Source organism: Nelusetta ayraudi, unplaced genomic scaffold (genome assembly GCF_046127955.1).
Source record: "Nelusetta ayraudi isolate G7.1 ecotype Tasmania unplaced genomic scaffold, CSIRO-AGI_Nayr_v1 ptg000122l, whole genome shotgun sequence".
Taxonomy (NCBI): Eukaryota; Metazoa; Chordata; class Actinopteri; order Tetraodontiformes; family Monacanthidae; genus Nelusetta; species Nelusetta ayraudi.
The window spans coordinates 527,187-554,118 of record NW_027466172.1 but is presented as its reverse complement, the minus strand read 5'-3'; the positions used below and the strand labels follow the sequence as shown (position 1 = coordinate 554,118).

The following is a 26,932-nucleotide window of genomic DNA, read 5'->3' as shown; positions in this document are numbered from 1 at the left end:
AAACAAAAAAACAAAACGAAAGAACGTGCCAGAAACATATGGTCTATATTTCTTTTCCCCAATATTTTACCTCATTTATGTATATTCTCCTACATAATATTGATCTTGAATTTAACTTTCAAAGTTACATCAATATAAGAACATTGCTATTATTTTTGCAACTGGCATGTATGTCAACTACCAATTTTAAATAAAGTGTATTTAAAAAAAAAAAAAAAAAAAACGTCACGCGAAAGGAATCTCAATCAATAGCAAAATCGATCGGCTTATTTTCAGAAATTTACAGATCAATCTACAATCGTAAGGTCAATTTGAGTACACTGTTGTGAGCCAGAGCTATGTGTTATTACAACATTTATTTTTAAATAGTTTCATGAAATAAGTAAACCCGAGACAGGAACTCTGTTCTGTATTCGATAGTTTTGCCTACGGAAATATGGCGCAGTAAAAGCCCAGGTTTGTTTTCGATGGGTACAAAGTATGTTTAAGAGCATTAACCGAACGGCCCATTTTACAAGATATCTACAGGCAACGGGGAGCGGTTTCTTTTTTAACCAACAGTTTAGGTACGAGTTATCTGGTAAATATCCCAGCTTCTTGTTGAATAATCGTGCCGGTTTTTTGTTTTGTTTTTTAATTTTTTATCTGAAACAAAGCACCATGCTAGCCAGCTAACAAGCCGGGCCCTTAAAGCCGGTTCGTTAACCTTAGTTAAGCTTTCTTGCTAGACTGGAACTATTAGCTTTGCTGCTACTCAAGGTGGCAGCGCCGTGTGATTTCTAAACTCTTACATTGATTAATCAACAGTGAACAGTGTTGAACCAAAATAGCATACTTCCAACTTATCAGCTGATTTGATGTACTTGATTTTTGGCACCTTGAACTTTAGCGGTTATGCTAGTTCAGTAAGCTTAAGTGCTTGATTTTAGATTATTCCATAGCCCCTCTGTAAAGGTTTTTATTGCTTAGACCGCTACGGTCGTATTTCGGTACAATTATTTATAAGCAATTGATGTATTTTCGAGTTTTCGTTCAGATTAACTGGTTTACATTCGCTACATTTGAATGAACTGTCAAAGAGAAATGGAGAACTATTTGATTTTGCTTTATTGGTACTGTAGGTCTTCAAACAAATAAATACATGTTCATCTTAGACGTCGCGTTGTTTTTAAAGGTGGATTCAAATAATCTGCAGGTAAACTGTCACTTGGGCAGATTTAGGAACTCCACCATAGCCAGACCCACAGTATACGTTGTATTAAGTTCATAGCTTTGAATTGGCAACCCCTCTAGTTCTAGAATAATGTGTTTACGGTTCGTTTTGTTTTGATGTAACGGGAATTTGAGGATTAACTCTTTGCACCGTCTGAATGAAATTATTTTTGTTATCAAATTGAAAGATGTCAAAAATATATATATATATTTATTTTGTTACTCATTGAGAAAGCCCTGTTAAGAAAAAAGACTGTGTGAAAACTGTCCACGTACAGCTTAAATGTTATTCATTGTAGCAGCATAGAATATTCTGACCATTATCAGGAAGGAATCACTTCTAACATTTAGGATCTTGGAATAAAACATTCTTGACTTTAAGTGTTTCTTTTTTTTCACTCGATACAGGCTGGTGTCGTCCTCCTTACTCAAAATGACCGACACAGCTGTGAGAAGGGTGGTGAGTGACATCATCCGCTCTCCTGAGGACAAACGGGTGTACAGAGGACTGGAGTTTACCAATGGCTTGAAGGCAATGCTCATCAGTGACCCAACAACAGATAAATCCTCAGCTGCTTTGGATGTTCATATAGGTAATTGTCAAAGTAGTTCACAGCATCCCGGACTCTCTTTAATCACCAATACGGTCACATTTATTCAGTATTTCTTTTTCCACACCGAGGGGAAAAAAGCTGAAACAAATTGCTTTGCACTCAAACACGGTCCTCTTTAAAATAAAACTTTCTGTCTTGCTCTTGTCTGTTTGTTTCTAAATCTTCTCCGTTATAACCTTTCACACAAAGAATCTTTACTTGTGGTTTCACTTCACTTTATAATGGTCAAAGTACACCAATTGGGTTTTGGATTTTAGGCTGGAGTAACCGTGCATTGTACAAATTGCCCTTCTTTTGTTTACTTGTGGTACAGATTAAATCTGGAAGGCCAAAGTGTATGTTAAAAAAAGCAACTGAATTGAAATCAATTATAACATTGGAATCATTAAAGTGGGTATGATTGGGAAAGAACCAGTGTCTCTATGTAGAAGGATTGTGTGTTGCCCGGAAAATGTGGATTCATGTAATGCACACCTGGACTTTAAAAATGGCTTGCGTCTTTCTCAACTGCCTTAAAAATTGAATTTGCTTCATGCTGTTGTTTTCAAGTCAAAGGAAAAACTTAGAAAAAATGGACTGACTCTCTGAGTGTCGTCTTTCCTGTTGAGGCAGCCTCCCTTTTCAGAAGATTATTTTAGATCTGAACTCTGATTTATTGATGATCCTTGTTATTGTTGTCATAATATGTGCATTTTTTTTTTATATCATTATTCTTCTTCTGCTTAGGTTCTTTATCAGACCCAGGAAACATCTCTGGCCTGGCACACTTCTGTGAGCACATGCTGTTCCTCGGAACGGAGAAGTACCCAAAGGAGAACGAATACAGCCAGTACCTCAGCGAACACGCTGGCAGCTCCAACGCCTTCACCAGTGGGGAGCACACCAACTATTACTTCGACGTCTCCCACGAGCACTTGGAAGGAGCGCTCGACAGGTACCCTCCTTTCCTGTGATGAGGAATCCGTCTTTTTGTTTATTTTACTTAATAGGGTCATCACAACAACGCTGACACAGTCACTTTGGAAAGACCAGATGCTTTGCTTAAGCATAGGCAGCTTTTTCTAAAACCAAACAGTCTAAGATCTACAAAGTATAGGATACAAAATCTGTAGTTCAGCCCTTAAAATAAAATTCAGTTCCTCTACATCTTGCGTGAAATTCAAAGCAATGTGCTTAAATGTCATTTATTGTTTTGTGGTGTTTGAGGCTTTATTCATTTGTTTGATCTCCCCCTCCTCGCACGATTTGACAACGAGTTGAGACGTTGCACACTGTTGACACTGTTTTGACCATCACTTTGGCCCTTCGCATCAGGTGATGTTGACAGTGTCACTGTAAACCTGTCGGCTTGGCCACACCCCCTTCTGTGTGATGGTCGCGATTACTAAATAAGCCCCCTTCTCTCAAACAACCCAAAAAAAACATGGTCCTGATTGGGTTGCTCTTTAGCCAGTGAATTTTTTATCTGTCTCCATTTGAGTTCTTTGGTTGTGTTTCTATCATGCGTTATCCGCCTCGACCTCACTGTGCTGTCTCAGCCACCCCCCCCCTCCCTGCCCCCCTCAGAGTCAGGGTGAGAATGTGTCAGCTGTGGTGGTTCAGCGAGGACAGACAGTTTGCATTAGAATCTAACCCACCGGGATAACCTTACCTTCTCATGAATGAATTATTATGTCGCATGCAGCTGTTTGTGCGTTATCAGCTAATTGTTCCCCAGCACCCGTAAATTGTGCCAACCATCTGGACTCGGGTGATAGGAAGGAACAGTACAAGATATGCTCTTGAGTTGCTTTGACAGAGAAATGAATAAAAACTTTAAACTATTAACTTGTTGATTTTTCCAGTCCTCCTGGATGCAGATTTCTGTTAAATTAAACTAATTATAGGTGTATTGAATGATTTACTTGTGTTTTCATTGTTGTTTCAAAGTTGGTCAAAATTGCAGTGAGTTGAAGAACCTGCTGAGCAGCACCTGCCGCTGTGTTTTTAAAAGCAAAATCTTTCTGTCTGCCTGATTTGCATGGCAGTTGCTCCCAACGATTGCATCCCATTCATGTAAATAGTTTTCATCTTGTCCTCTTTGTTGTGGCCTCCGACCCTGCGCAGCTCATCCACGCCCAGCGGCGCCAGTTTACTCCAGCGGAAAGTTGTTGAAGAGCTGATTACAACAGTCCAGTGGTCTTTCAAAAATCCCCATTATTGTCGTTTTTGCAGGTTTGCCCAGTTTTTTCTGTGCCCGCTGTTTGACGAGAGCTGCAAAGACAGGGAGGTGAATGCCGTGGACTCTGAGCACGAGAAGAACCTGATGAATGATGCCTGGAGACTCTTTCAGCTGGAGAAGGCCACTGGGAACCCTAGCCACCCCTTCAGTAAATTTGGAACAGGTAGAAAAACTCTAATTGCTGCTGGCGCTCTCTGAAACAGCATCTGACCTTGTTCTGTCTGTTTTATCATTGACACATTGTCTAAAAATGAAGGAAATGAAGGAGCCTCCTCTGTTTTCTGAATCTCGGATCAGCGTGAAACAGATTTGGAATAACTGTAAACTCAAATTAGCCACCTGGTGGCACTATTGAATTATACCTCAATTTTCCAGCGACGTCCGGGAGTATCAGACGGGCCTGAATGTCACGTGATGTGAATGAATGTCCTAATCCCAAAGCTGGTGCCTTTTGTTTTCCTGTTTATGTCCTTACAAAACGAAACCCTCCACCTGCCGCGACCTGGTTTGCTTCATTGGTGGGTCATGTGATCTGTAACAGCGGTTTTCCAATTCTACATCCTGGTCACACCTTTCGACAGGGCTGTCATAAACCAATGGTTAAACTCACCGTGATGGTGCAGTTTTACGCCTTATTAATTTTCAAGCTGGCCTACATTGCAGTGCAACAACAGGACAATAAAAGGGTTTTCAATAACTGTAAAAGGAAAGAACGGCACATTTAAAGCGTTCCTGCGATTCATGTGTTTTCTTTTAAAGGTAACAAACTGACCCTGGAGACGAGGCCTTCGCAAGACGGCATCGACGTTCGTGAGGAGCTCCTACAGTTTCATTCCACATACTATTCTTCCAACCTAATGGGACTATGTGTGATAGGACGAGGTAAGACTTTATGTGACTGTTTTTAAAACGTATATAAGTCGCCCCCATTTCTCCTTCTGTTGCTATCGACATCTTGTAGTGAAGAATTCTTGTGCTTCTTTTGTGGTATAAAAAAAACAAAACGGCAAAACTCTTCATGTTCACGAATACTCACTCTGTAGTATTCGTGAACTCTGTAATAAATTTTGCATGTTGCTCTTTTCTTTCAACTTTTTTTTTGTTCCTTAGAATCACTGGATGAGTTGACCTCCATGGTGGTGAAGCTGTTTGGAGAAGTGGAAAATAAAAATGTCCCTATCCCAGAATTCCCAGAACACCCTTTTCAGGAAGAGCATCTCAGAGTGAGTGAACGTCTTATCAGCGATCAGTAGATTTAGAAATTAAGTTGACAAATAATATACATCAATGTTGCAAGTACTTTTCAAGGTATCTCGTATTATACCCCTTTGCTTTTATTTTTTGCCGTCAGTTTGTTTCTTCGCACCCGTCAGATGCAAACCTCTCTAATACAGCAATTCCTCTGTTCCTTTGTTTTTTCCTCGCAGCAATTTTACAAGGTGGTGCCTATTAAAGATATTCGGAACCTCTACGTGACTTTCCCCATCCCAGATCTCCAGAAATACTACAAATCTAACCCAGGACATTACCTGGGTCATCTGATCGGTCACGAAGGGCCCGGAAGTTTATTATCTGAGCTGAAATCTAAAGGTAGGACGTTGGCTTCAAACTGAAAAGTAAACAAACTATCGCACTGCTTCTAATTTGAAATGTCAGAGGGAAACATGAACACTTTCTGCCGTCCATTCAAGCTTTTGATGAAATACTTTTGAAAACACATAGTATCTAAGAATTGCTTATTCCCAGCTTGTATTTTCCTTCTCAAAATCAGATCTTGCTCAATAGTAGATAATTCTGCCTATCTGTATTTATTCCAAAGGCTGGGTGAACACGCTTGTCGGTGGGCAGAAAGAGGGAGCTCGTGGCTTCATGTTCTTCATCATCAACGTTGACCTGACTGAGGAGGGTCTCTGTAAGTAGGAACCACTGCCTCTACACGCTCGACATTTGCTCTTTTTTGCGTGATTGTAGCTGTCATTAGATTTAAGCGTGTATATGAAAACTTAAAACTCTAATTGTATTCGCTGAGAGGCCCTCTGTAAACGTCTGCGGTTGTCTGTCTGTGTTATTTCCCTGCAGTGCACGTCGAGGACATCATCTTCCACATGTTCCAGTACATCCAGAAGCTGCGGACCGAGGGGCCCCAGGAGTGGGTGTTTGATGAGTGCAAGGTTATTATTATCATTATTATCATTATTATTATTATTATTATTATCAATGTCAACAGAGGTTTTGGTCGAACTCGATGTTTAGTCTGATGTTAGTTCTGATGAATGACGAGAGCCATATGGACATTGAGAGCAGACGATTTAATGATAGATTGTAAATTTAAACCCACCATATTTTACCACAATTCTGTCCACAATTCTGTCTCCCTTTTAATGTCTTAGAGAGAATAATGCCACTAAAGTCTCCCTGTTCTAGATGCAGATTCTAACTCGGTGTGCATGTTTTATTGGAATTTTTTGTTTTATGGTTTCATGTCTCTGCATTTTGTCACGCAATAAAACATTTTTTTTTTATCGTTGTGTCTCTGTAGGATTTAAACAAGGTGGCTTTCAGGTTTAAGGACAAGGAGCGGCCCCGTGGTTACACGTCCAAAGTGGCTGGTTTGCTCCACGTACGTCCGGCCTCCGACTCCGCCGCCTGTTTCCAGGGAGACGCGCTCGGTCTCGTCATCTCTGTACCTGCTGTCAGAATCGGGCTCGGCGCTGTCGACATCTCTTTTAGAGGACTCGGTTCATTTCTGAAGCGCAGGCAAAAAAAAAAATTGTGCCTCATGCACTGAATTGCTGGTTTGTGACTGCAAGCGTCATTGACCTGATTATGAATATTCAACCCTAATTTTTTTAGGTTTTTGGATTCCAGTGTTAAACTCCTAATTGGAAAATAACGAGCCGTGACGTTGAATGCTTCTCGGCTCACTTAGGTTGGCGCTGGTGAAACCTGTAGGAAACATTGGGAAGAAATTCATTTGAACATTTTTGATATTAAGTCTTTATCTGACGTGCTTTTACATGGTCTTTATTGAACCACCTCAAGCACGCTAACGCGGCTTTCTGTTTTGCCTGTTTCAGTATTACCCCCTGGAGGAGGTTTTAGCTGCCGAGTACCTTTTGGAGGACTTCAGGCCGGATCTGATCGAGATGGTGCTGGACAAGCTGAGGCCAGAATTTGTCCGGTCAGTACAGGAAGGAAACTGAAGCTTTTCAACCAGCTCCACTCGTCCTTTAACAATGCTAACCTTGACGAGCTAACCGTCGCGGTGCAACCCAGCATTTTGGTTAAATTTTTGCTACCTAACGTTTACAATTGAAAAAAATAGTAATAATGTTAGGGTAAACAACCTGTGTAATGAAACAAAGGTTAACACTATTGTTCAAGTAATTTGGTCAGTATAGTGAGTAACTGCTGTGTGGGTAATGGTAATCTTTGAGACCAGATTATTGTTCAGAAATAACCAGTTTGCTTTTTTTAGTGGCATTCTGTGCAATTTAATAGATGCAAGATGTTGGGGGGGGAAACAAACTGTTGTGTGTTTGTTGTTGCATTTTAGCTTTGTTTTTTTTCACCAGGACTGGTAGCTGAAATATATAACTATCTGCTGGACTACGATTCATGCCGCTAGATATTTCCCTCGTCCACCAGCTGTGCATTTGGCCCGTTTTTTAATATTTGGACAAAACTGCCTTTCAATCTTGCCGCCTTAAAAAATGGATGCCAGACAGCTTTTCCAGATTTGATTATTTCTGTTTAGCCTCCAGGGTTCTGTTTATTTTGCAGGATTCCAACCCCTGTGCTCATGAATACATTACCAAATTTTGCTCTCTGATTTGGCAGCCCCGGCCGTGTTTTCCCAGAGGACGTGCACACAAACAATTGTGGCCCACATAAAAACGCATCCCGACCAACTTGTCGTACACTGTCAATTCTAATCCAATTAAGCATCCCGCCAAAAGTGGTTAGCGTTAAAACGGGTTTAAGATGTTTCGATGGTGTAGAGACGGCCGACTTGTGGCTGCTAAGGGAACGTCGGTAACCCTTGGAGGGGAATTTCAGCCGTTCTTTTTGAAGTCGAAGCGGTTCAGTCGCTCATTTCAGACGAGAGCAGCTTTATGTTTCGCTCGTTGAAAACCTGTGCTTTATTCCTGCCTTGTTTGGCAGCTGTCTCACGTCGAAGGCGTGAAACTGCTGAGATTTCTGCAAACACCTCGTCTTCTGTCCTGCGCTCGTTGTACTTCCTCATTAAGGGAATGATGCTGGTGTCCATCAAAAAGTGCAGACTTCTAGCTCGTCAATTCCTTAATGCTTACCAAGAAGGAGATTGCATGCACCCGTTGGCTGACCCTGGCAGTTTGCACGCCAGTCTTTACTGAAGTAGCTATTACAGCTTGGGGTTTTTTGGGGTTTTTTTTTGTTAGCCAGTGCTACTTCAATCGTGATGAGCTCAGTGCACGAGCAATTGGCAGCGAGTGCGATGACTTTGTTACAAGGCGAGACGCTTTTGGATTTTTTCCCCATCTGGTCGTCCGGCCATCTTGAATATAAACTCCCCCCACCCCCCACCCCCCGCCCCCAGTGGAGACGTGCAGGAGAATTCTAAACACGCCTCATCAGCAGGAGGCAGATGCGTGAACAGACACCCGCCACCTCCAGCCTGATCCAGATGCATCAATCCAGAGTGCTCATGTCTCATCTTGTGGAGTGGTTATCAGTGGGGGGAGCACTTAAACAGCCCTGACACTGTGTATGTTTGTGATTGATGATGACGATGATAATAATACATTTAATTTATAAGGCGCCTTTCAAGGCACCCAAGGTCGGCGTTCAACAATTAACAAACAGTGATATATTTAAAAAAACAAATTGTGTGTGTGTAACCTTACGCGGCTGTCTCCCCCCTCTTATTGTCCAGAGTCGCGGTCGTGTCCAAGTCATTCGAAGGGCAAACCAACAAGTCGGAGGAGTGGTACGGCACGCAGTACAAACAGGAGGCCATCGCCGCCGAAACCCTGGAGGTGAACCAGCGACAGTGTGGCAGGCTAGAAAGAAACAATTCAAACCGACTTCCTCCCGCTGACCGGCGCGCCTGCGTTTCAGAAATGGGCGAGCGCCGACCTCAACGGCAAGTTCAAGCTGCCCATGAAGAACGAGTTCATCCCGACCAACTTCGAGATCTACCCCCTGGAGAAAGACTCTCCCTCCATCCCCACTCTGATCAAGGCAAGTGGCGTTCGCACGCAGCTCGAGCGTCCCGAGTGTCGTCCCTGGACGTTCCTTACCTGACGCTACGTTCCGTTAGACTTTTATGACTCTTTCATGTGGTAATGAGGCATTCTGGGTGGGATTTGAAGTACAGATGTTGCCAGTGTGTCGGGATCAGAGAATCGCAGCCACAGCCAATCATCTTTCTCCATCTAACGCTACCCCTCATCATCCTCTGCTCTCACACCAGCTACCTTCATGTCCTCTTTCACTGCATCCATTACATCTCCTCTCTGCTCTTCCCCTTGGCCTCCTGCCTGCCAGTTCCAACCCCCGCATCCTCCCTTTTGATATATTCATTGTCCCTCATCTGCACAACTTCAGCCTGTCTCAGTCTGGCCTCCCTGGTTTTGTCTTTGGTGTTTTCATTCGTTTCTACACTCTGGCAAACAAGTGCTGCCTCTCAAATATATTTTTCATTCTATCCATCGACAGTGAACATTGTGGTACTATGCTCTGCCTTCTGTCTTCCTTTCATTTCATTCTTGCTGATGCAATTTGCTTCCCCCTCCTTCTGTCATGCTAGATTTCCATTTATAGATTTAGTAATCTGTTTACATGTATAAAAATATATTGTTTCAAAGCGCAGACAACTTTCTCGCACTGTGATACTGAAGTGTGCTTTTCCTCAAGCGCTTGGCTTTGCACTCGGAGAGAATACCGACACACAAACTGTAACTCATTTCTTCCAGGACACGGCCATGAGCAAGGTGTGGTTCAAGCAGGACGACAAGTTCTTCCTGCCCAAAGCTTGCCTGAACTTCGAGTTCTTCAGGTGCGTGGCCAATGGTGAACCTTTGTGTGGAAACTTTGACTCCGCTCCGCTAGCTCAGCGTCAGAAGCTGGACTTTTTTTATGATATCGGCAACAAACTCTGTCAAATACCTTCCTGATGTCTTAAGGCAGAGAACAGAGCTAAAAATAAGTGAGGCTACCTTATAGCATCACAGCACTCCACGTAACTTGAAGTTCTTCCCATTTCTCAAGAAAACAGTCTTTGCTAAAAAAAAACATGTGGCGTTGACCGGCGAGGATTGTGAGAGGTTGTTGCAAATTATTTGTAAGCGCGACTTGTATATTTTTTCCCGGTGTCGTTTTCGTCGAGGAGGAGTCCTTTGCTCTAAACACGCGATCCATAGAAGCAGGAATTAAAAGGGCTTGGACGTGTATAAAACATCAGTTGTAAATAATCTCTCTGGTCCACATACTGAAAGCATGTGCAACAGGACAGGGATCGGTATCGCAACGCTCTGTTCTGTGTATGTAATCCTTTGTCTGACGACTGCCATTTTCTCTGCAGCCCGTTTGCGTATGTGGACCCGTTGCATTGTAACATGGCATATTTATACCTGGAGCTCCTCAAGGACTCCCTCAACGAGTATGCATATGCAGCCGAGCTAGCCGGCTTGAACTATGACCTCCAAAATACCGTCTATGGGATGTATGTAAGTATCCATTCCTCCCCCTTCCCCCCCTGTAGTGTCCCTTTACTCCGCATCCCAGACCTCACGTCTCCAACCTTTATCATCCGCAGACAGAGTGAGGCTCAGCCAGGCCTCAGTTGTTTGTCTTCAATGTCTTTATTGTTTTTTAACAGTTTTATTAGCAGTGGTAAATGCAACCTAAACTTACTACTCACGAAAGGTTAGGTATTGAATTTTCATGCGAAATCAGTGAATTGTCTATGTAAGAAGCTCACACTGTAGTGACGTTATATCATTCATGGAGGTCCTTCAAGTGGAAAAATAATAATTGTTTAAAACCAAACAATATTGATGGATCGGACGCTTTGGTTTATTTTTTGTTAGTATTTTTTAGTTACCTTATTGAAGAACAACAGGTTCGGCGACAAGCGCTGAAACATTGAGCATTTGGAAATTTGCATTCAAACGTTTCGAGAAGGTCCGATGAAGTTCACCAGTACGGGCTGTGGTGCATTTTAGGTGCATTCTGAGACTTCATCAGAAAGTCCCTCACTTTTTGCGAGGAGTTTGATATGAGGAGGGAAATTAAAAACCAAAAGAACAATCAACCGACACTGCTGGTCTCACTTTGTCTGTCCGCATCACACTTTCCCTTCCTCACCAAACCCTTTTGCTTTGAAGCTCTTTTGCTTTACCCTTCATTCAGACCGCTCTACGAATCAGACGCACTTATCGTCCCTCGTCGTTGAGCTTGTCCAATCGCCGCTCGCTGAGAACAGAGACAGTCGCAGTGGGGTGAAAAAGCTGGTCACAAGGCTGCATATACATACTCCTCCTCCTCATCATTCTTCCCATACCCGCGTTGTTTCGTCCGTGCACATGAACTCATTCCCAACATGCACATGTACAGTGTTTCTTTGTTTTCTCTCTTTTTGTTTTCTTCCCTTTCATCAGTCGCTACCTATACACAGACCCCCTGCACTGCAACATGACCTACTTGTTACTCAGGTTACTGAAGGATGATTTGAAAGAGTATGCATATGCAGCCCGCCTGGCCGGGCTGGTGTATGGCATAGCCTCGGGGATGAATGCCATCCTCGTAAGTAAAGCCGTTTGAAGTCTGGGCAGGGGGTGGGGGGAGCGGGGACGCCACAGAGGGCTTTGCCGAGAGGCACTGGCAGAATGTGGAGGCTGCTCGGGTTTTTTGGGGGGAGGATTTGCACAAATCCCTGCTTGATGCCGCTGCTGCCGCGTTCGCCGCTAACACAGAGTCAATATGCCACCGTGGCAAAGTCGAGTCCTTTCAAGGCCTTTCTTTGGAGAGAAACAGCCGGGCGAGCGCAGATGTTTCGAATAGAAGTGATAAAGTAGAGAGGAGGTTCAAAAATGTCCAGATGTTGCCTCTTTTTTCACATTAAAGGCACAGAATGAGAAAAAGTGAACACTTAATCAGTTGCATCTGCATGTCTACGCGGCGTCTCAGCATGGTTGCAAAGTGTCGTACGTTTTTGGTTTCTTCTTCAGCTGAAAATACTCACGGCTCCATGAGACGTATAAACACATTTTTTGACTTGAATTATTCAAATGAGCCTTTAAATTTCCATGTGTCATTTGACTCGCTCATTTAGTCTCTTAGAAATCTTTTCAGATCTCAGTTTGGCATTACTTTTCATCTCATCATTCAGTCAAATAGCTTTTTATTTTGGTTTTCATCTATTGAAAGCCTCGAGCAGACTCGGTGAATAATGACCACCGGTTGCCTAAGTCAGCAAAGCTGGCGACAGCACTTTGGCCGGGGCTGCCAGAAATACATTCTGTACTTACACTTGTGTAAAACAACTATTAACAATCAGTGAATCACTTTGGATTTTGCTAGAATTTTTTTGCGTTCTTTTTAACACTTTTAAACACAAAAGTGTACCGAGTGTATTTCCCAATGTAAGAAGTAGAAAGTAGAGATATTTGTGTGCTAATGCGGGGAGTAACAGTAAAAAGTCGTCGGAAAAGTAAATACTCGAGTAAAGTCTTTGTACTTTGTTACTTCCTTCTCCCGTTAGTCAGCGGGGCCGTTCAGCTGCATTTAGGAATGAAAAGAACAACATGGTATCTGCTTTCATCATCATTATTCCAGTTTAATTCGGGAGGCGTCCTGATTGCCTGTTTGATGAGACTGCTGATACAAACATCCAAAACATGTTGGCAGTGGCTCCGCCCGAGACCCGGCCCCCACCTCCCTCGTGGATGAAACTGGTTCACTGCGTTGGCTTTGAGCTTTCTAACTTTAACACTGAGCACCCTTCATCGTCTTGACTCACTCCGCTCGCTCACTCACCTACATTCCTGAGTCATCGCATCCCTTGGAAATCACTTCATGCCCTTTTCCTGCTGGGAGTGTTTTCGGCCGCGCGACGTGCGTGCACGTCAGCGATTTGTGTCGACGAGCATCGCTGTGGCCGCTCGGGTGTTTTGTCAAGGTTAATGACGTCGGGGGGGCAATTACCTGTAGCCGGTGTCACCGCGGGGACCAGCTGAGGGAGGGGGGCTGCGTGCCGGAGGCTTTGCTGAATCATGATGGGCTGTGAGGTGTGCATGACTTTGCAGAGCAGAGGCTTGAAATAACCTTGACGTCTCTATTTTTAAACGCCGATCAGCAATGATAAACCCCCTTGATTGGCTATCGCCGTCCGCTGCGGGATTCTGGACAAGCTCTTGGGCGACGCGTTGGATAAATTCACACATTTGGACAAATTTAGACACGTTTGTGTGGCTGAGGCACTTAAGTGACGCTTTACGTCAGAAGTGTCACTGTTTTTAAATTGCAGATCTTGCAGTTCACCCCAGTTTTGATTATATACAGTGGTGGGGAAAAAAAACTTTATTTACTTTATTGTACTGAGAATCAGTGTGAAGTCTCCATGTGCAGCTTATCTCGGTGCAGTCACCAGCATTTACTCGCATGCTGCACGCGCACTGTCCGTCCAGCTCAGAGCTGGAGGTTTCAGCAAGGCGCCGTCCCTCGCAACACATCCAGCAACTCTTTGTGTCCTTTTGAAACACAAAATAGATCGTCAGGCAAATACTTAAGGACAATTGAGGATTGAGAAAAATCTTAAAGGTGTACAAAAACTTTTCCCCCGCTGCATTCCCACCAAATCCCACACTGTGTCGACTGTGGACTTGCTTTATTCCCTGCGCACTAATCACATCAGTAACGCACTAAAAATGGGACTTTCACGCAGCAAACCGTTGGTTTCTCTTAACGCCGCCCCTGATTTTTCCCTTTTCGACCACGTGACCCATTTGCTCTGCCTGCCGCAGCTGTCCGTCAAGGGCTACAGCGACAAGCAGCACATCCTGCTGAAGAAGATCATCGAGAAGATGGCCACGTTCGAGATCGACGAGAAGCGCTTCAACATCATCAAGGAGGCGGTGAGTTTCCGGCCCCGCCGCCCGGCCGCCCACCCGACTCAATGCAGTTTGCCGAGCTGTCTCGCTGTATTTTTAGAACCACTCCAATTTTTATTTTTTTCCTTTTGTTCCCCTCCGTCTTTATTATTCCGACCCGCTCTGCTCCGAACTCCTCTCCCCGCAGTACATGAGGTCTTTGAATAACTTCAGAGCCGAGCAGCCGCACCAGCACGCCATGTACTACCTCCGCCTGCTAATGACCGAGGTTGCCTGGACCAAAGACGAGCTCCGCGAGGCTCTGGATGGTGAGGCCGCCCTCTCACTCCTAATCACCCTCTCTCTCTCTCAACTCGCGTCTCAGAGTCCCAGCCGTTGTGCCCGCTAATCCCTCTTTCCACACTCAAAAGTCTGCTGGAAATACAGAAGCTGAAACTACAATGGGATGCGAGCGAATGGAACTTTGTGATTAGGCCCAGTGGAGCTGAAGGCTGCCGAGCGTCTAGGTGTCGGAAACGTTGATGGTTTTAATGTTTTTTAACTTCCCCCTGCGCGGATGGCTACCCGTTAACTCCTGCCTCCAGCTCTTTTTCTTTTCCTCCCCCTCCAGAGTTTTCCACCCTTAAAATCTTCATCTGAATGCCAAGTCCCCACCCCCAGCAGACGCCTCCCTCCCTCCCTTTCTCCCTCCCTCCCTCGCTCCCTCCCTCGCTCTCTTCCTCGCTGCGGTCTTTCCACAGTCTTAAAAACCGAAGGGCAAACTGTTATATTTTTACCACAGAGCTTTCCACCGACTATCCTCAGATTCACACGAGACTCAATTAACCCGCGCGGTCAAAGTCTGCTGGCAACTCACAGGGGCCTCCAATTAGCGCAGCATGTTCCCCTATCAGTGCCCCTCGCCCCCCCGCAGTCACCTGTCCAGGGTCCCGGCTGTGTCTGTGTGTCTGTGTGTGTGTGTGTGCTTGTGTTTTATCCCTGTAGTAGCTCATCCTTGAATCTGGGTCAGACATTGCTTGAATTCAGATTGTCCAGCTCACACTGAGCCTGCGCGCGTTGTTTCCGGCTCACCCGCTGATCAAATGTGGCCTCTGTTGCCCGTTTTCTGAATGGAAGCGCTTTCCCCCCCCCACCCCCAATCGTCATTCTCTTGTGACTTTATTTTTGCTAAACGCTGAGAGATTGATGGATTGATTCTGCTGTTGTCTGTGATCTGAATTCCAGATGTGACTCTCCCACGCCTCAAGGCCTTCATACCTCAGCTATTGTCCCGGTTACACATTGAAGCCCTTCTCCATGGCAACATCACGAAGGAGGTTTGTAAACCTGGCTCTTGGCAATTTTCTTTTTTCTTTTTTGATTAAAGCCGAGCTCTCGTCCCGTTCTGCCCTCTCCGACTCTAAACACTGCAGCTTCTTCAATACGGTTGAGGGTAGAGTGGTTGTCCAGGGTTTTTCGTTTCCTTTCTTCTCTTTGCAAGAGTCACAGTGCAGCCTCAGCCCAGATCGACGCTGATGGATAATAAAGAATTTGACTGAACAATGGGTGAATGTATCATCATCGCAGAGGTCTGGGATGAGGTTCCTCCTGACAAGCCAAAGAGTTCAACAGTCGGACACTTATCCCCTGACATTTTTTTTGATCTCTTAAGATTGGATAGTATTGAATTATATATTCTTTTTTTTTCAAAGCGAGCACATTCTACTCCTTTTCAGAGCGCTTCAAGTGCAGCGGCTTCCCAAGATTAGCAATCCAAAAAAAGGAATGAAATGAGGTATAAAATATATTAAGCCTCTTTTCCCAGTCTTCTAGTTTCCGTTGGTCCCAGTCGTTTGGTTTGAGCTCCCTACTGAAACTGATGCTGTGGTGTATTTTCCACTTGTTTGGAAAGGTGGAACAAAGGTGGCTCTGACTTTTGTGACTAACGGCATAAGGGGAGTTTAGGACACACCTTCTGAAAAGTGGAGACGGTGAAAGTAGCGCAGGCACCTTTGTCTTTTGTTTTGTTTGTTTTTTTATAATTTCAGGGAGTTTATTTGCAGACATTTAAAGTAAATTTCCAATAATTCATCTTTTCTGCTGCTCTTTGTTAATCAGAAGGGGTTCACGGCTCTGTTCAAAACTAGTGGAACTAAGAGAGCTGCTTTTGGAAATGAAGATTATATTTAGGAAAATTATTCAGCGGGTGCGGAAGCCGGGGGATGAACGAGGCGGCAGCTGCGTTCTTTGACTCATCGAGAGACCGCTGCCTGTCGGGGAAATGCCCCCCAGCCCTTCTAGGGAATGCAGTCGGCCAGTTGTTCCTGCAGAAATAACGGACGCGAGTGTGAGGCCAATTGTACGGGGAGCTAAACGGCATCGTGCATAACGGTGTGTTTTCTGTCCCCCTCCAGTCCGTTCTGGGCATGATCCAGATGTTGGAGGACACTCTGATCGAGCACGCTCACACCAAGCCCCTCCTCCCCAGTCAGCTGATTCGCTACAGAGAGGTTCAGGTTCCAGACGGTAGGTACCGCGCACACGCACACACACACACACACACGAGTGCCCCAGCGTCCTCCTCCAGCTCCGAATGCAACGCTCCCCCGCTCTCGCAAGGACTTGAACGTCCTGCCTCCCCAAGAGGAGCATAACAAGTGGAGACTGACGTCAGTGGGCCGCAGCCACAAACACCTTCTCTTTTCGCTCAAAGACCAACGCGAGCCAGAGCACCTGCGCGGCCTTCTGATCGCATTAGGAAACTCAAAGCAGTGAGGGGAAGGGAAAACCGGCGCGCTGCCGAAGCCACCCGGAGACACACTGTGTGTCTCGCGGGGGGATTTTCCAGGCCGGGCTCCAGCCTGCCGCTCCAGACACAGAGCAGGGCTGCTGCAGAGGATGTGAACACAGCAGCGGCCCTGTGGAAACCGCTGCAAAAGACACAACATGGCCGTTTTGTAGCAGAGACCTTCGTCTTGGTCATGCACAGTTTTTGTTTTCTTGTTTTTTTAATGAAATGAATGACAAGTTTTTTTTGTTTGTTTTTTTTTTGCGGGGGGGAGGTTTGGACACCTCGTGTGTTTGCGATGTACTGTATTGCGCGAAGAATCGGTCTCGTGTCTACCAGCGCAGTTCGTTTGAGTGCAGTCACCAACATTTACCCACATGCTGCACGTGCACTGTTGCGTGGAGCTCAGGACTGGATGTTGTAGGAAGACGACGTCCCGCGCAACTCACTCAGAGTCAAGACTGCAAGGATTTAATTTTCTCATTTTGTCTCATTAACGTCAAGCAACAAAATACTTCCCGTCTGTTTGTGTGCCTCCGATGCAGCCAAACCTTTTGAAGCACACGCAATAAAATTCTCGGGCAAATGTTTCTGACAATGATTGGAATCGAGTCAAATTTGAAGTGTGTCCTAAAGCGTTTCCTCCACTACTGTACATTCAGGTCTAAGTTTACTTCTCCTTTTGGCGTGCGGTCTGTCACCGGCAGAGTTGACTGAAGGACAGCGCACAGCGCGGTGACAGCGTGACGCCCGCGCAGAAAATGCACTGCGACGTTTGTCTAAAGCGCGCAGACAGCGCTTTGTCTCTGTGACACGATGGCTGCAATTTCCAGAGCGACCGTCTGAACCTTTTTCTCACTTCTAAATCCTTCCCGAGTCCGCTCACTGCGCCTGAAGTGCTCCGCGACCCAAGTGCTGTTCCCTGTTCCCCGTTCCCCGTTCCCTGTTCCGTCCGAAAACAGCCGGCGTGATGGACCAGCGATCGCTTGCTCTTACGATTTCTCCCCTTTCTTCAGCTCTCAGTCCGCAGCAGTACGTCTGCACGCGTGTCTGTGCACATGCGTGCAGACAGACACAGTAATTGCTGAAACATAACCGCAGTCTACTCCTCCCAGGCGGCTGGTACGTTTACCAGCAGAGGAACGAGGTGCACAACAACTGCGGCATCGAGATCTACTACCAGACGGACATGCAGACCACCCACGACAACATGCTGCTGGAGCTGTTCTGCCAGATCATCTCCGAGCCCTGCTTCAACACTTTACGCACCAAAGAGCAGCTGGGTGAGTCGTTCGTGTACCCACAGTAATGATAGTAGTGTAATGTACAAACTAGCACTGGGTAGCCAACTTCAAAATATTTGCAGCAACCGACTCAAATGCTCCGATCCTATCAGCAACAAAAAAAAAGAAAAAGTAATCATTTTCCAGTGCTAAACTGAAGTGTCGTTCCGCTTCATTAAGGTGGTTCCAAATAAAGCAAAACGCAACATTTGTGTCAAATATGTTTTGCAGGGCCAAGGATGGGAATACAACAACAAACTGGGTTTATTTAATTGGTTTTTGTTGTTCAAAATATTTTTGAAGCATGCGGTATGAAATCGTTCTAGAGCAGGGGTGTCAAACTCAGATACACAGACTGTAATACCAAAATGTAAAACTGGGAGAAAGCCGAGGGCCGACATTGATGTTTATTGGAAAAAAAAACAAAACAACTTCCTCTAGATAGAGGACCCAAACTAGCTTTGCTTCAGCCTGAATATGGAACAAGCAAAGCTTAATACTACACAATAAATAACTTCATGTTGCACACATGCCAAACCCAATTTAAAATAAAATAAAACATCATCAAAACTCATCAATATAAATAAAATGTAAATGAAAAACAGCCTTCTGATTTAAATTTCAACAGTAACTTTTTCCCATCGGCTAATAATAAATGTAAAAATATAAATCGACAACAAACCAATCAAGTCTTCATAATATCCTCCAATGAACATCCTGTCCTGATGGAGGTGCCAAAATAGCAGAAGGGCATTCTGGGATTTGTAGTATTAGCAATACATGTGCTGTGTGATACTGGTGGGCCAGCTCTAGTAGTTATTTTGCACTGCCTCGCGAGCCAAATGTAATCACACTGCGGGCCAGAGTTTGACGCCTGTGTCCTAGACAATTTGTGACCACAGCCCGAGAATACACTCTGAAAAATAGGGATGTTCAGAATTATTATTGCAATCTTGAGTTCAGCTGAAGGAACCGATGGCGTTTAAAAATGTCCTTTCATCCCTTTTTTTTTTGTTTAAGTAGGCTGATATACAGGATGTCGAAAAAGTGGAGCCACTGGTTCGGAGCCAAATGTCCTCTGTGCAGCTTGTACATGCTGACTCTTCCTGTTCTGTTCTCTCCAACCCCCTCTCTCAGGCTACATCGTGTTCAGCGGGCCCCGGCGGGCCAACGGCGTGCAGGGCCTGCGCTTCATCATCCAGTCGGAGAAGGCGCCGCACTACCTGGAGAGCCGCGTGGAGGCCTTCCTCTGCACCATGGAGAAGTCCCTGGAGGAGATGAGCGACGAGGCCTTCCAGAAGCACATCCAGGCCCTGGCCATCCGCCGCCTGGACAAGCCCAAGAAGCTGTCGGCCGAGTGCGCCAAGCACTGGGGGGAGATCATCTCCCAGCAGTACAACTTCGACAGAGGTGAGGCCCCACTAGAGAGACCACCCCGGGCTTTTTCAAAGCGTTCTCTAGCGCGCCGCGATCCATACTTTTGTTTTTGTTTTTTTGTTTTTTTGGCTCGACGTCCGCAGGATGCTTTTCTTTGAGCCGCGCAAACCTGCGATCGATGAAATCCCAGAAATAATCTGCGGCACGTCTCGCTCTCCCGAGGGCCGTAATGGACGGTAATGGGTCTGATTCCCTGCTAATCTGCTCGCAGGCCCTGAGAGGGAAGACAATACTGTGAGGATGCCAAGGGTGGAGACGGGGGCGGGGGGCGATCGCCACTAGTGGAAGAGAGAGGGGCGGGGCAAGTGTGAAAAGGAACAGTCGCTAGCACGAGTCTGTTGATGTGGGCCGAATGTGAGAGAGTCGTTGGTGTGACTTTACTGAATCTGAATGTACAGTAGTGGAAAGTTATTGTCATTAAGTATAGGATGAAATGAAATTATGATTATTACACTTAATGCATATTTATTACATTCATTTATAGTTGATGCATCAGAGGCACACAGAGATTGTCTTACTTATTGTTAATGAGACAAAATGTGTGGACTCTTCAACCAATCAATCGGCTTTATTTCTACAGCGTGTGTAAATAAACACAGGGGCCAAGTTGCTGTAGATTCATACTAAATTGAAGTTAAAAAGCATAGAATGAATTGAAGCATATCAGTAACAGTACAGTGCAAATAAATAAACTGACAAAAAAAAAACACTGCATTTTGATGAAATCTCCAGTTCTGAGCTGGATGTGCACGTTCAGCAGAGTCCCAGGCTTTACTCACTGACATGATCCCCACCTGCCGGCTTCCTGTACAGCAAGACCCGCACAGTATTCACTAGTTAGACCCTTAGAGACACTCATCAGGTTTACACAGCAGTGATGTTTGTTTTGTTTGTTTGTTTGTTTACTTTGTTTATTTGGTGCTCATGTTGTCCTTCTTTCGTTCAGATAACCTTGAAGTGGCCTTTCTGAAGACTCTGACTAAGGAAAACATCCTGCAGTTCTACACGGTAAGTTTTTTTTTTTTTTTGTTTTTTTTTGAAAGCGGTCATGAAGTCGCCTCGTGTTCATCTTCCGGTGCACGTCCCGAGTCGACCGAGCGCCGTCTGACAAATTCTAAATGGCGAACTTTGCGACGGCGTCTGGCTTTTTATCGGCGCTCATCAGGAGGCGGCCGCATAACATCCGACGTCAACCTTCGCTTCGTGACGTACGAGAGTCGGCGAGCAGCGCTCTGACTGATGTCACTGTGAAAGTCTTTGTCAGTGCTGATTGACGGTGTGCTGCCTTCAGCCAGGGATCGTTTCGTCGAGAACGTCCGATCAGCTGCACGCTAACGCTAATATCTGTTGACCCCGCCATGATGGGAGGCGCTGTGTGTTCAGGCCCGTGCACCCCTAGACGCTGCTGTGAGACACTTGCGGAGCGTTGCAGGAAGCCTCCTCCGTTGACGCTCGAGAGTTTATTCCACTGCACTCAAATTTATTTTCCACAAAAATAAAAATGCCAGCCCACTCTCTATCATGTCAAGTATACACAGTGCTTCAGTTGCAGTGTGTGTGTGTGTGTGTGTGTGTGTGTGTGTGTGTGTGTGTGTGTGTGTGTGTGTGTGTGTGTGTGTGTGTGTGTGTGTGTGTGTGTGTGTGTGTGTGTGTGTGTGTGTGTGTGTGTGTGTGTGTAAAAAAAAATATTTTTTTAAATCCCTTTTTAAAGTAAAATAATAATAATAATACTGAGGGTTTCTGTTGCTCAGACACTGCTTGGGTTGAAGCAGCAGGAAACTCCATTGGGAACTAAACACAGAGGCTGGAACAAAACTGTTACGGCAAAATACAATCAATATGTGTGCGTTGCACAAACCAGCCTTCCCTTGCCGTTCTCCCACCACCACCACCACCACCACCACCACCCCCCTGCTTCTTCTATTCATAGCCATGGAGGTGACAGTGACACGGCGAGCTCCCGGCGCATCAGCCAGCGTAATGACAGCCCGCCAGCGCGCTTCAAGGGGGGATAAAGGGGCCAAAGACACGCGGGCGCTGAGAGAATCGGCATTATCTCGCCCCGGCAGAGACCATCACGGCCCCCATGCAGAACAAACCTAATGCATTTCTAATGTCCTATCAGCCCGCATCGCGCATGCTTTTATTTATTTCATTATTTCCCTCGGCATTATGTTTTTTTTCCCGATTCCCAGCGTCGACGCCTACCTCACTGCGAGCAAGCGAGCGGGTTCCTCACTTTTGATATAATCCTGCAGCCACGGATGGAGAATGAGCTGCGCAGCTAAAATCTCTGCAGTGCCATTACACATCACCACAGACTCACTTCAAATATTAAATGGTAATAAGAAAAAATATATGTATAGTCAAATGTAAGGTTTTTGCATATATGCGTTTTGGAAAGATCCCTTTCGTGGGGAAATAATGTGACTAAAGAAAGAGAGAACATTGTAGCACTTCCTGCAAAGGAGGTCTTCGAGCTCCGAGGCTCATTATTGGTGCACAAAGTGTCATGTGACTGCGCGTCACTGTCCCGTGGTGAATTGCAGTCAGGTCAGCCAGGGAATCTCGGAAAGCCATGAGCGACTTCCCGTCGCCACACTCTCAGCCGAGTTCTTTCCATAGCTCCGCCCACTTTCCCCTCAAAGCAACACCATTGGGCCTGTCGTACCCGGTTCTGCTGAGAACGCGTCCAATGGAATTGTGACTCTGTGATCCCGATGACGGACTGTATTCCCAGTTGTTTTAGCTGTTTTCAGTTGTTTCAGGCAAACATGCCGACCAGAACCGGTGCTGGATGCTCTACCTGTATATCTCGTCTTCTCTCCCACGCACCAACTCCCCTGCACTGTCTGCCTGCAGGATCGGCTGATGGTTGACGCCCCCAAGAGACACAAGGTGTCCGTGCACGTCCTGTCCAGAGAGATGGAGTCCTGTGAGTGTTTGCACTTTTTTTGCGTGCCATAGATCCTCCTAAAGAGTCTCACTTGCCTTTGCTGTGAAGCTGAGCTGGGTTTCACTGTTGGCCAGGTCCAGCGGTGGGAGAGTTCCCCGCCCAGAATGATGTCAACCTGGCCCCTGCGCCCTCCCTGCCGCAGGTAACGTCTGTCTGACTGTTATTACACACAATAATATGATAATAAAGAGAACAGAACATGGGCTGTTTTCTTGCTGCTGGTTGCATGAGACGTTTTAAGTCACTTTGTTCCTTGGGTCCATGCAGCGACCCATTGAAGTTGTTATGACACTGTAATACTCCCCATTATGTATGTCTTAACGCCCCAAAGAAAATGTACTTATTTAATACTTCAGATTCATCTCTTATCATTTCAAAAAAAAAAATCTCAAGTGGGCTCGGAACTGTTTGGAGATTTCTTTGACTCTGATTCAGCCTTGAGCTGAACATTCTTTTAAAAGTCACTGATGAAAAAGCATCTTCTGTCTATTGACGCGCTAGAAGTTACATTTTTGAATAAACGTGTTTCACCGAGTTCCCCACGAATGGGGTAGATCTTTGGAAATAGTGCAGAAGCACCTTGACTATACCCTCATGCTAGCCACTTGAGCAGCAGCAGCAGTAGCTAGGCCACTGGGCTATGACCAGTCAGTCATTGTTGGATGTTGAGTGACACTTTTATTAACAATAACCAGAGTTGTTTTCTACGTGTTTATTTTTCCTCTGTACTTGGAACATAGTGAACAGTGGCCCCAAAGCCGAGGTTCACTGAATAAAGTAAAATGTCCTCCACTTTTATGTTCAGCTACACAACAGCAGAGTTCAAATAGCTCCACTTCAAGCAATAACAAGGATTATGGTAATATGTGAATTGCTTGGAAACGGAATTTGTATCTTTTGAACGCTGAAGGAACAAGCGTGTTTTTGTCTAGAGTACGAAGTAGAAAGTGAAGATATTTGTGTACAAATGCAGGGAGTAAAAGTGAAAAGAAATGCTCAAGTCCAGATACCTGAGCAATGCACTGAAGTACAGGAACAAAGTATTTGGACGTTGTTTCTTCCCAACTCCGGCACTCAGTCGCTTCCTCTCAGTGGAAGAGGCTGAAGCAGCTCGGAGGTAACCACTCCGCTCTTGTTTCCAGCCCACGTTGGTGCAGGACATGACGGAGTTCAAGCGGAGCCTGCCGCTCTTCCCGCTGGTCAAGCCTCACATCAACTTCATGGCCGCCAAACTGTGAGCCAGCGAGTGAGGGAGCGAGCGAGCGAGCGGCGGAGAAGCGGAGGCAGAGCGCCTCCTTCCCTCTTCCCCCTGCTCGGCCCAACCAGGGAAGACTTTCATCTGACCCGAGCCTGCATTTTAGCGTGTGTGTGTGTGTGTTGATTTTGTGTGTGTGTGTGTGTTATCACGTGTGGCAGCCTCCTCCCCCACTGCCCGCACCCCCCTCCCCCGCCTCCCTCCCTCCGTCACCGCCTCCCAGAAAAGCCACGGCCGGAGACGCTGCGGAGACGCAAAATGCGCGTTTGTTTGAAAAGTAGCCGCGGCTGAGGTCGCATTAGGCCGTCGCACAGGAAGTAGGAAGAAAGTTCAAAGAGGGCCGCAGGTCCCCTTTAATGCTAAACTCAACACGCTGCAGTGGCCTCACGGCAGGACCTTTTTATTTTGACTAATTCCCACATGCTGCTGGAGGAGGATAGCCGGTTGATTGTGAGCGAAGACAGCGGCTCAGTTGAAGGTCTTTTCTTTGTCACTCTGGTGTGTGTGTGTGTGTGGGGAGAGGGGTCGGGGGGGGGCAAGAAAGAAAAGGTTGTGCGCGCTCGCTCAGATGGAATATTTAACTCACATGAATGAAGAGGGTCTTTTTTTGATGAATGTCTGCCTTGACTGATGGGTTTTTTTAGAAACTCGCAGGTTCTGAAATGTGGTTTTCCTGTAAACTGGTGAAATGTTGGAGGAGCTGTTTGGTTTTTTTTTTTCTGAGATTTCCCAATCACTGAAAACACACGCCCACGACCCCCCCCCCCTTTTTTTTTTCTTTTTAATTTAATCATTCATTTTTAACTCCCAGTTTTATTGTGTAATGCACACATCTCAGGGGTATCCCCATCCTGTCTTGTTGTCTTTTATTTTTCGTTTGTTTTTTTTGTTTTTTTAGTTTTCAATTTTACCAGTGATCCATTAAAAATAAAAGTTATATCAGTTTGTCATCTACGTCGGTTCTCGCTTGTCTGAGTCCTCCTGCTGTGGTCAGGATGGAGAGAGGATGCGGTTTTATGTTCGTGACTGAAGCTCCCATATTATGCCGAGCTTTAGCGCTCATCTTGACGTTAGCGGAGCAGCATTTTAAAAGAGAAATACCCCCCCCCCACCCACCACCCCCCCTCAAAAAAAAGGTAAAAAAAAGAAAAACTCTCCAGGAACAACACACTTAACCCTGTGTTCAGAGGGTGTTGTCATTAACCTTGGGGGAGATTGACACCCCTTTGTGACATCACAAGGGGGCCTATTCCCGGATTCCCTCGATTCTTTTTTTCCTTTTAGCACACTGGCTTTTCATTTGAGGTCTCCAGCACTGATCGACGCTGGTGTTCAGTTTCGAATAATGTGGGACGATGAAAAAAAAACAAAAAAAAACGCTCCCGTTCTGCAGCTCGTGCCTTCACAGGATGGGGGGGGGGGGGGGGGCAGGGAGGAGGAGAGTACACCCTCCCGCACTGCCAGCCAGCCAGCCAGCCAGCCAGACTTGTGCACTGGATCTTAAAATCAAGAGATGTCAATGAACGGAGATTCTTCTTCCACTGCATGCAGTGTCACCAAGCAATAAACCTGACGACGACGATGATGTGAGGAGCATCAGGCGGAGAGGTTGGGTCTCTCTCTCAGGTGCTAATCAACTGCTGCAGGAGCCACCAGTGTCTCCGTTCAAGCATGATGCTGCAGTTTAACTTTAAAATAAATAAATAAATAAGTTCAAATGGAGGTCCTGCGTTAGAAAGCTCCTTTTGATATTTCCCAGCGTTTTAGTTCGTCCCCAACACATGCAGGAGGAGCTTTTCCTTCGGCTTCTTCCTCTTCCTCTTCCTCTACTCCTCCGCCGGCAATAGTACCATTCGTGGTTCAAAGCCAAAGATCACAGCGGCAGGTAGACTTCACTCCCACAGGAAGTAGCCTGGCAGCACCTGGACGGCGGTGATGCAGCTGTTTTCACACCGATCCAGAGAATCCAGCACTGCGACATATCAAGCTCACTGTTAGTAACCGCAAGGGGTTTTCATTTTCTGGACGTCTGATTTAGTCCATCTACCGGCTTGACATTTTCTTCTTTTTATTATTGCTGTTATTGCCCCCCCTCCCCACACCCCCACTCCCACCCCCTGGTTTTGTGTGTGTGCGCGCGCGTTTTCTGATGAATAAACTCTTGAATGGAACCCGTGTTGTGTTTGTAATGCAGTTGGCATCCCTGCAACGCCCGCAATCCCCCACAAGAGGCGCTGCGTCTTTGGAAAAATACATTTATTCACAGAACAAGAAGCGACAGCGCAGAGCTCCAGACACGTCCGCGCGACACAGGTCGGACTTCGATCAACACGTTTTCAGTTGAGACTGTACAGCGCGCGCGCGTGTGTCGGGACAGAGGAGGTCGTCTCGAGAGCAGGCACGGTTCACATGTGCGGGGTTAAACATTCCAACATGATTGGCCGCCTGCTTCGTCACAGGGAAGTCATGACGTTCTTAACAACCTTAAAAGTGGAACAAAGTGCGTCAAAGTTCAGTGGAAATCAACATGAAGCTATCGTTTAATGCAGCGCTAAATGTAGATAGAGCGAGGTTTCCTACAGCTAAGTCATACATTTAAAGAAAAAAAAAAAGAAAATAACTTTATATTGAGGCATTATGGAATTGTACACAATGTGGAAAACCTGCACGCATTTTCTTTCTCTTTCTTTCTTTTGTTCCATCTTAAGTTAGTACCCATATGAGATTGGTATTATTGTCAGTGGGGCGGGTCGTGCAGTGGTCAGTACCGTTGTGGGGTTCGATCCTGGGTCCCCTGGTGCAGGAGGAAGTGGGTATAGGAAATGGATGGAAAGATAGAATAATAAAAACATATGTATTACAGCCGTCTGCTTGGACAATTTGTATGGGGCTAGGCTGGAAGATGTATCACTGCCCTTTGTGATGTCACACAGGGGTGATGGGTTTTGGCACACACTTGCTTTCAAAAAAAAAAAAAAAAAGTGGAGCAGAGTTCACTGACTCATTTTAGATTAAAAAAAAAAAAAGAAAGAAAAAAGAAAACTGAAGAAAATAAAATGAAAAAGGGACCTTTAAGCACCAATAACGAGCGAG

General features: G+C 45.6%; 1 protein-coding gene across 4 annotated transcripts; it reads left to right on the top strand.

The window, feature by feature from the left end:
• Positions 1-414: 414 nt before the first annotated feature.
• On the top strand, positions 415-24,947 carry ide (insulin-degrading enzyme). Of its 4 annotated transcripts, none has more exons than XM_076050061.1 (25): positions 415-566; positions 1,621-1,805; positions 2,553-2,760; positions 4,041-4,210; positions 4,807-4,929; positions 5,158-5,270; positions 5,475-5,637; positions 5,867-5,959; positions 6,127-6,218; positions 6,587-6,667; positions 7,125-7,228; positions 8,963-9,065; positions 9,148-9,270; positions 10,005-10,087; positions 11,691-11,835; positions 14,055-14,165; positions 14,329-14,449; positions 15,366-15,457; positions 16,535-16,646; positions 18,024-18,191; positions 19,329-19,601; positions 20,575-20,636; positions 22,491-22,563; positions 22,659-22,726; positions 23,727-24,947. In XM_076050061.1, the coding sequence occupies exons 1-25, from the start codon at positions 481-483 to the stop codon at positions 23,820-23,822; spliced, it is 3,048 nt and encodes a 1,015-aa protein (XP_075906176.1). In that variant the 5' UTR covers positions 415-480; the 3' UTR covers positions 23,823-24,947. The 4 variants fall into 4 exon arrangements, with proteins under 4 accessions (XP_075906176.1, XP_075906178.1, XP_075906175.1 ...); XM_076050063.1 differs by lacking the exon at positions 11,691-11,835 and adding an exon at positions 10,613-10,757 and having other exon boundaries at positions 22,665-22,726; XM_076050060.1 differs by lacking the exon at positions 11,691-11,835 and adding an exon at positions 10,613-10,757.
• The last annotated feature ends 1,985 nt before the right edge of the window (positions 24,948-26,932 follow it).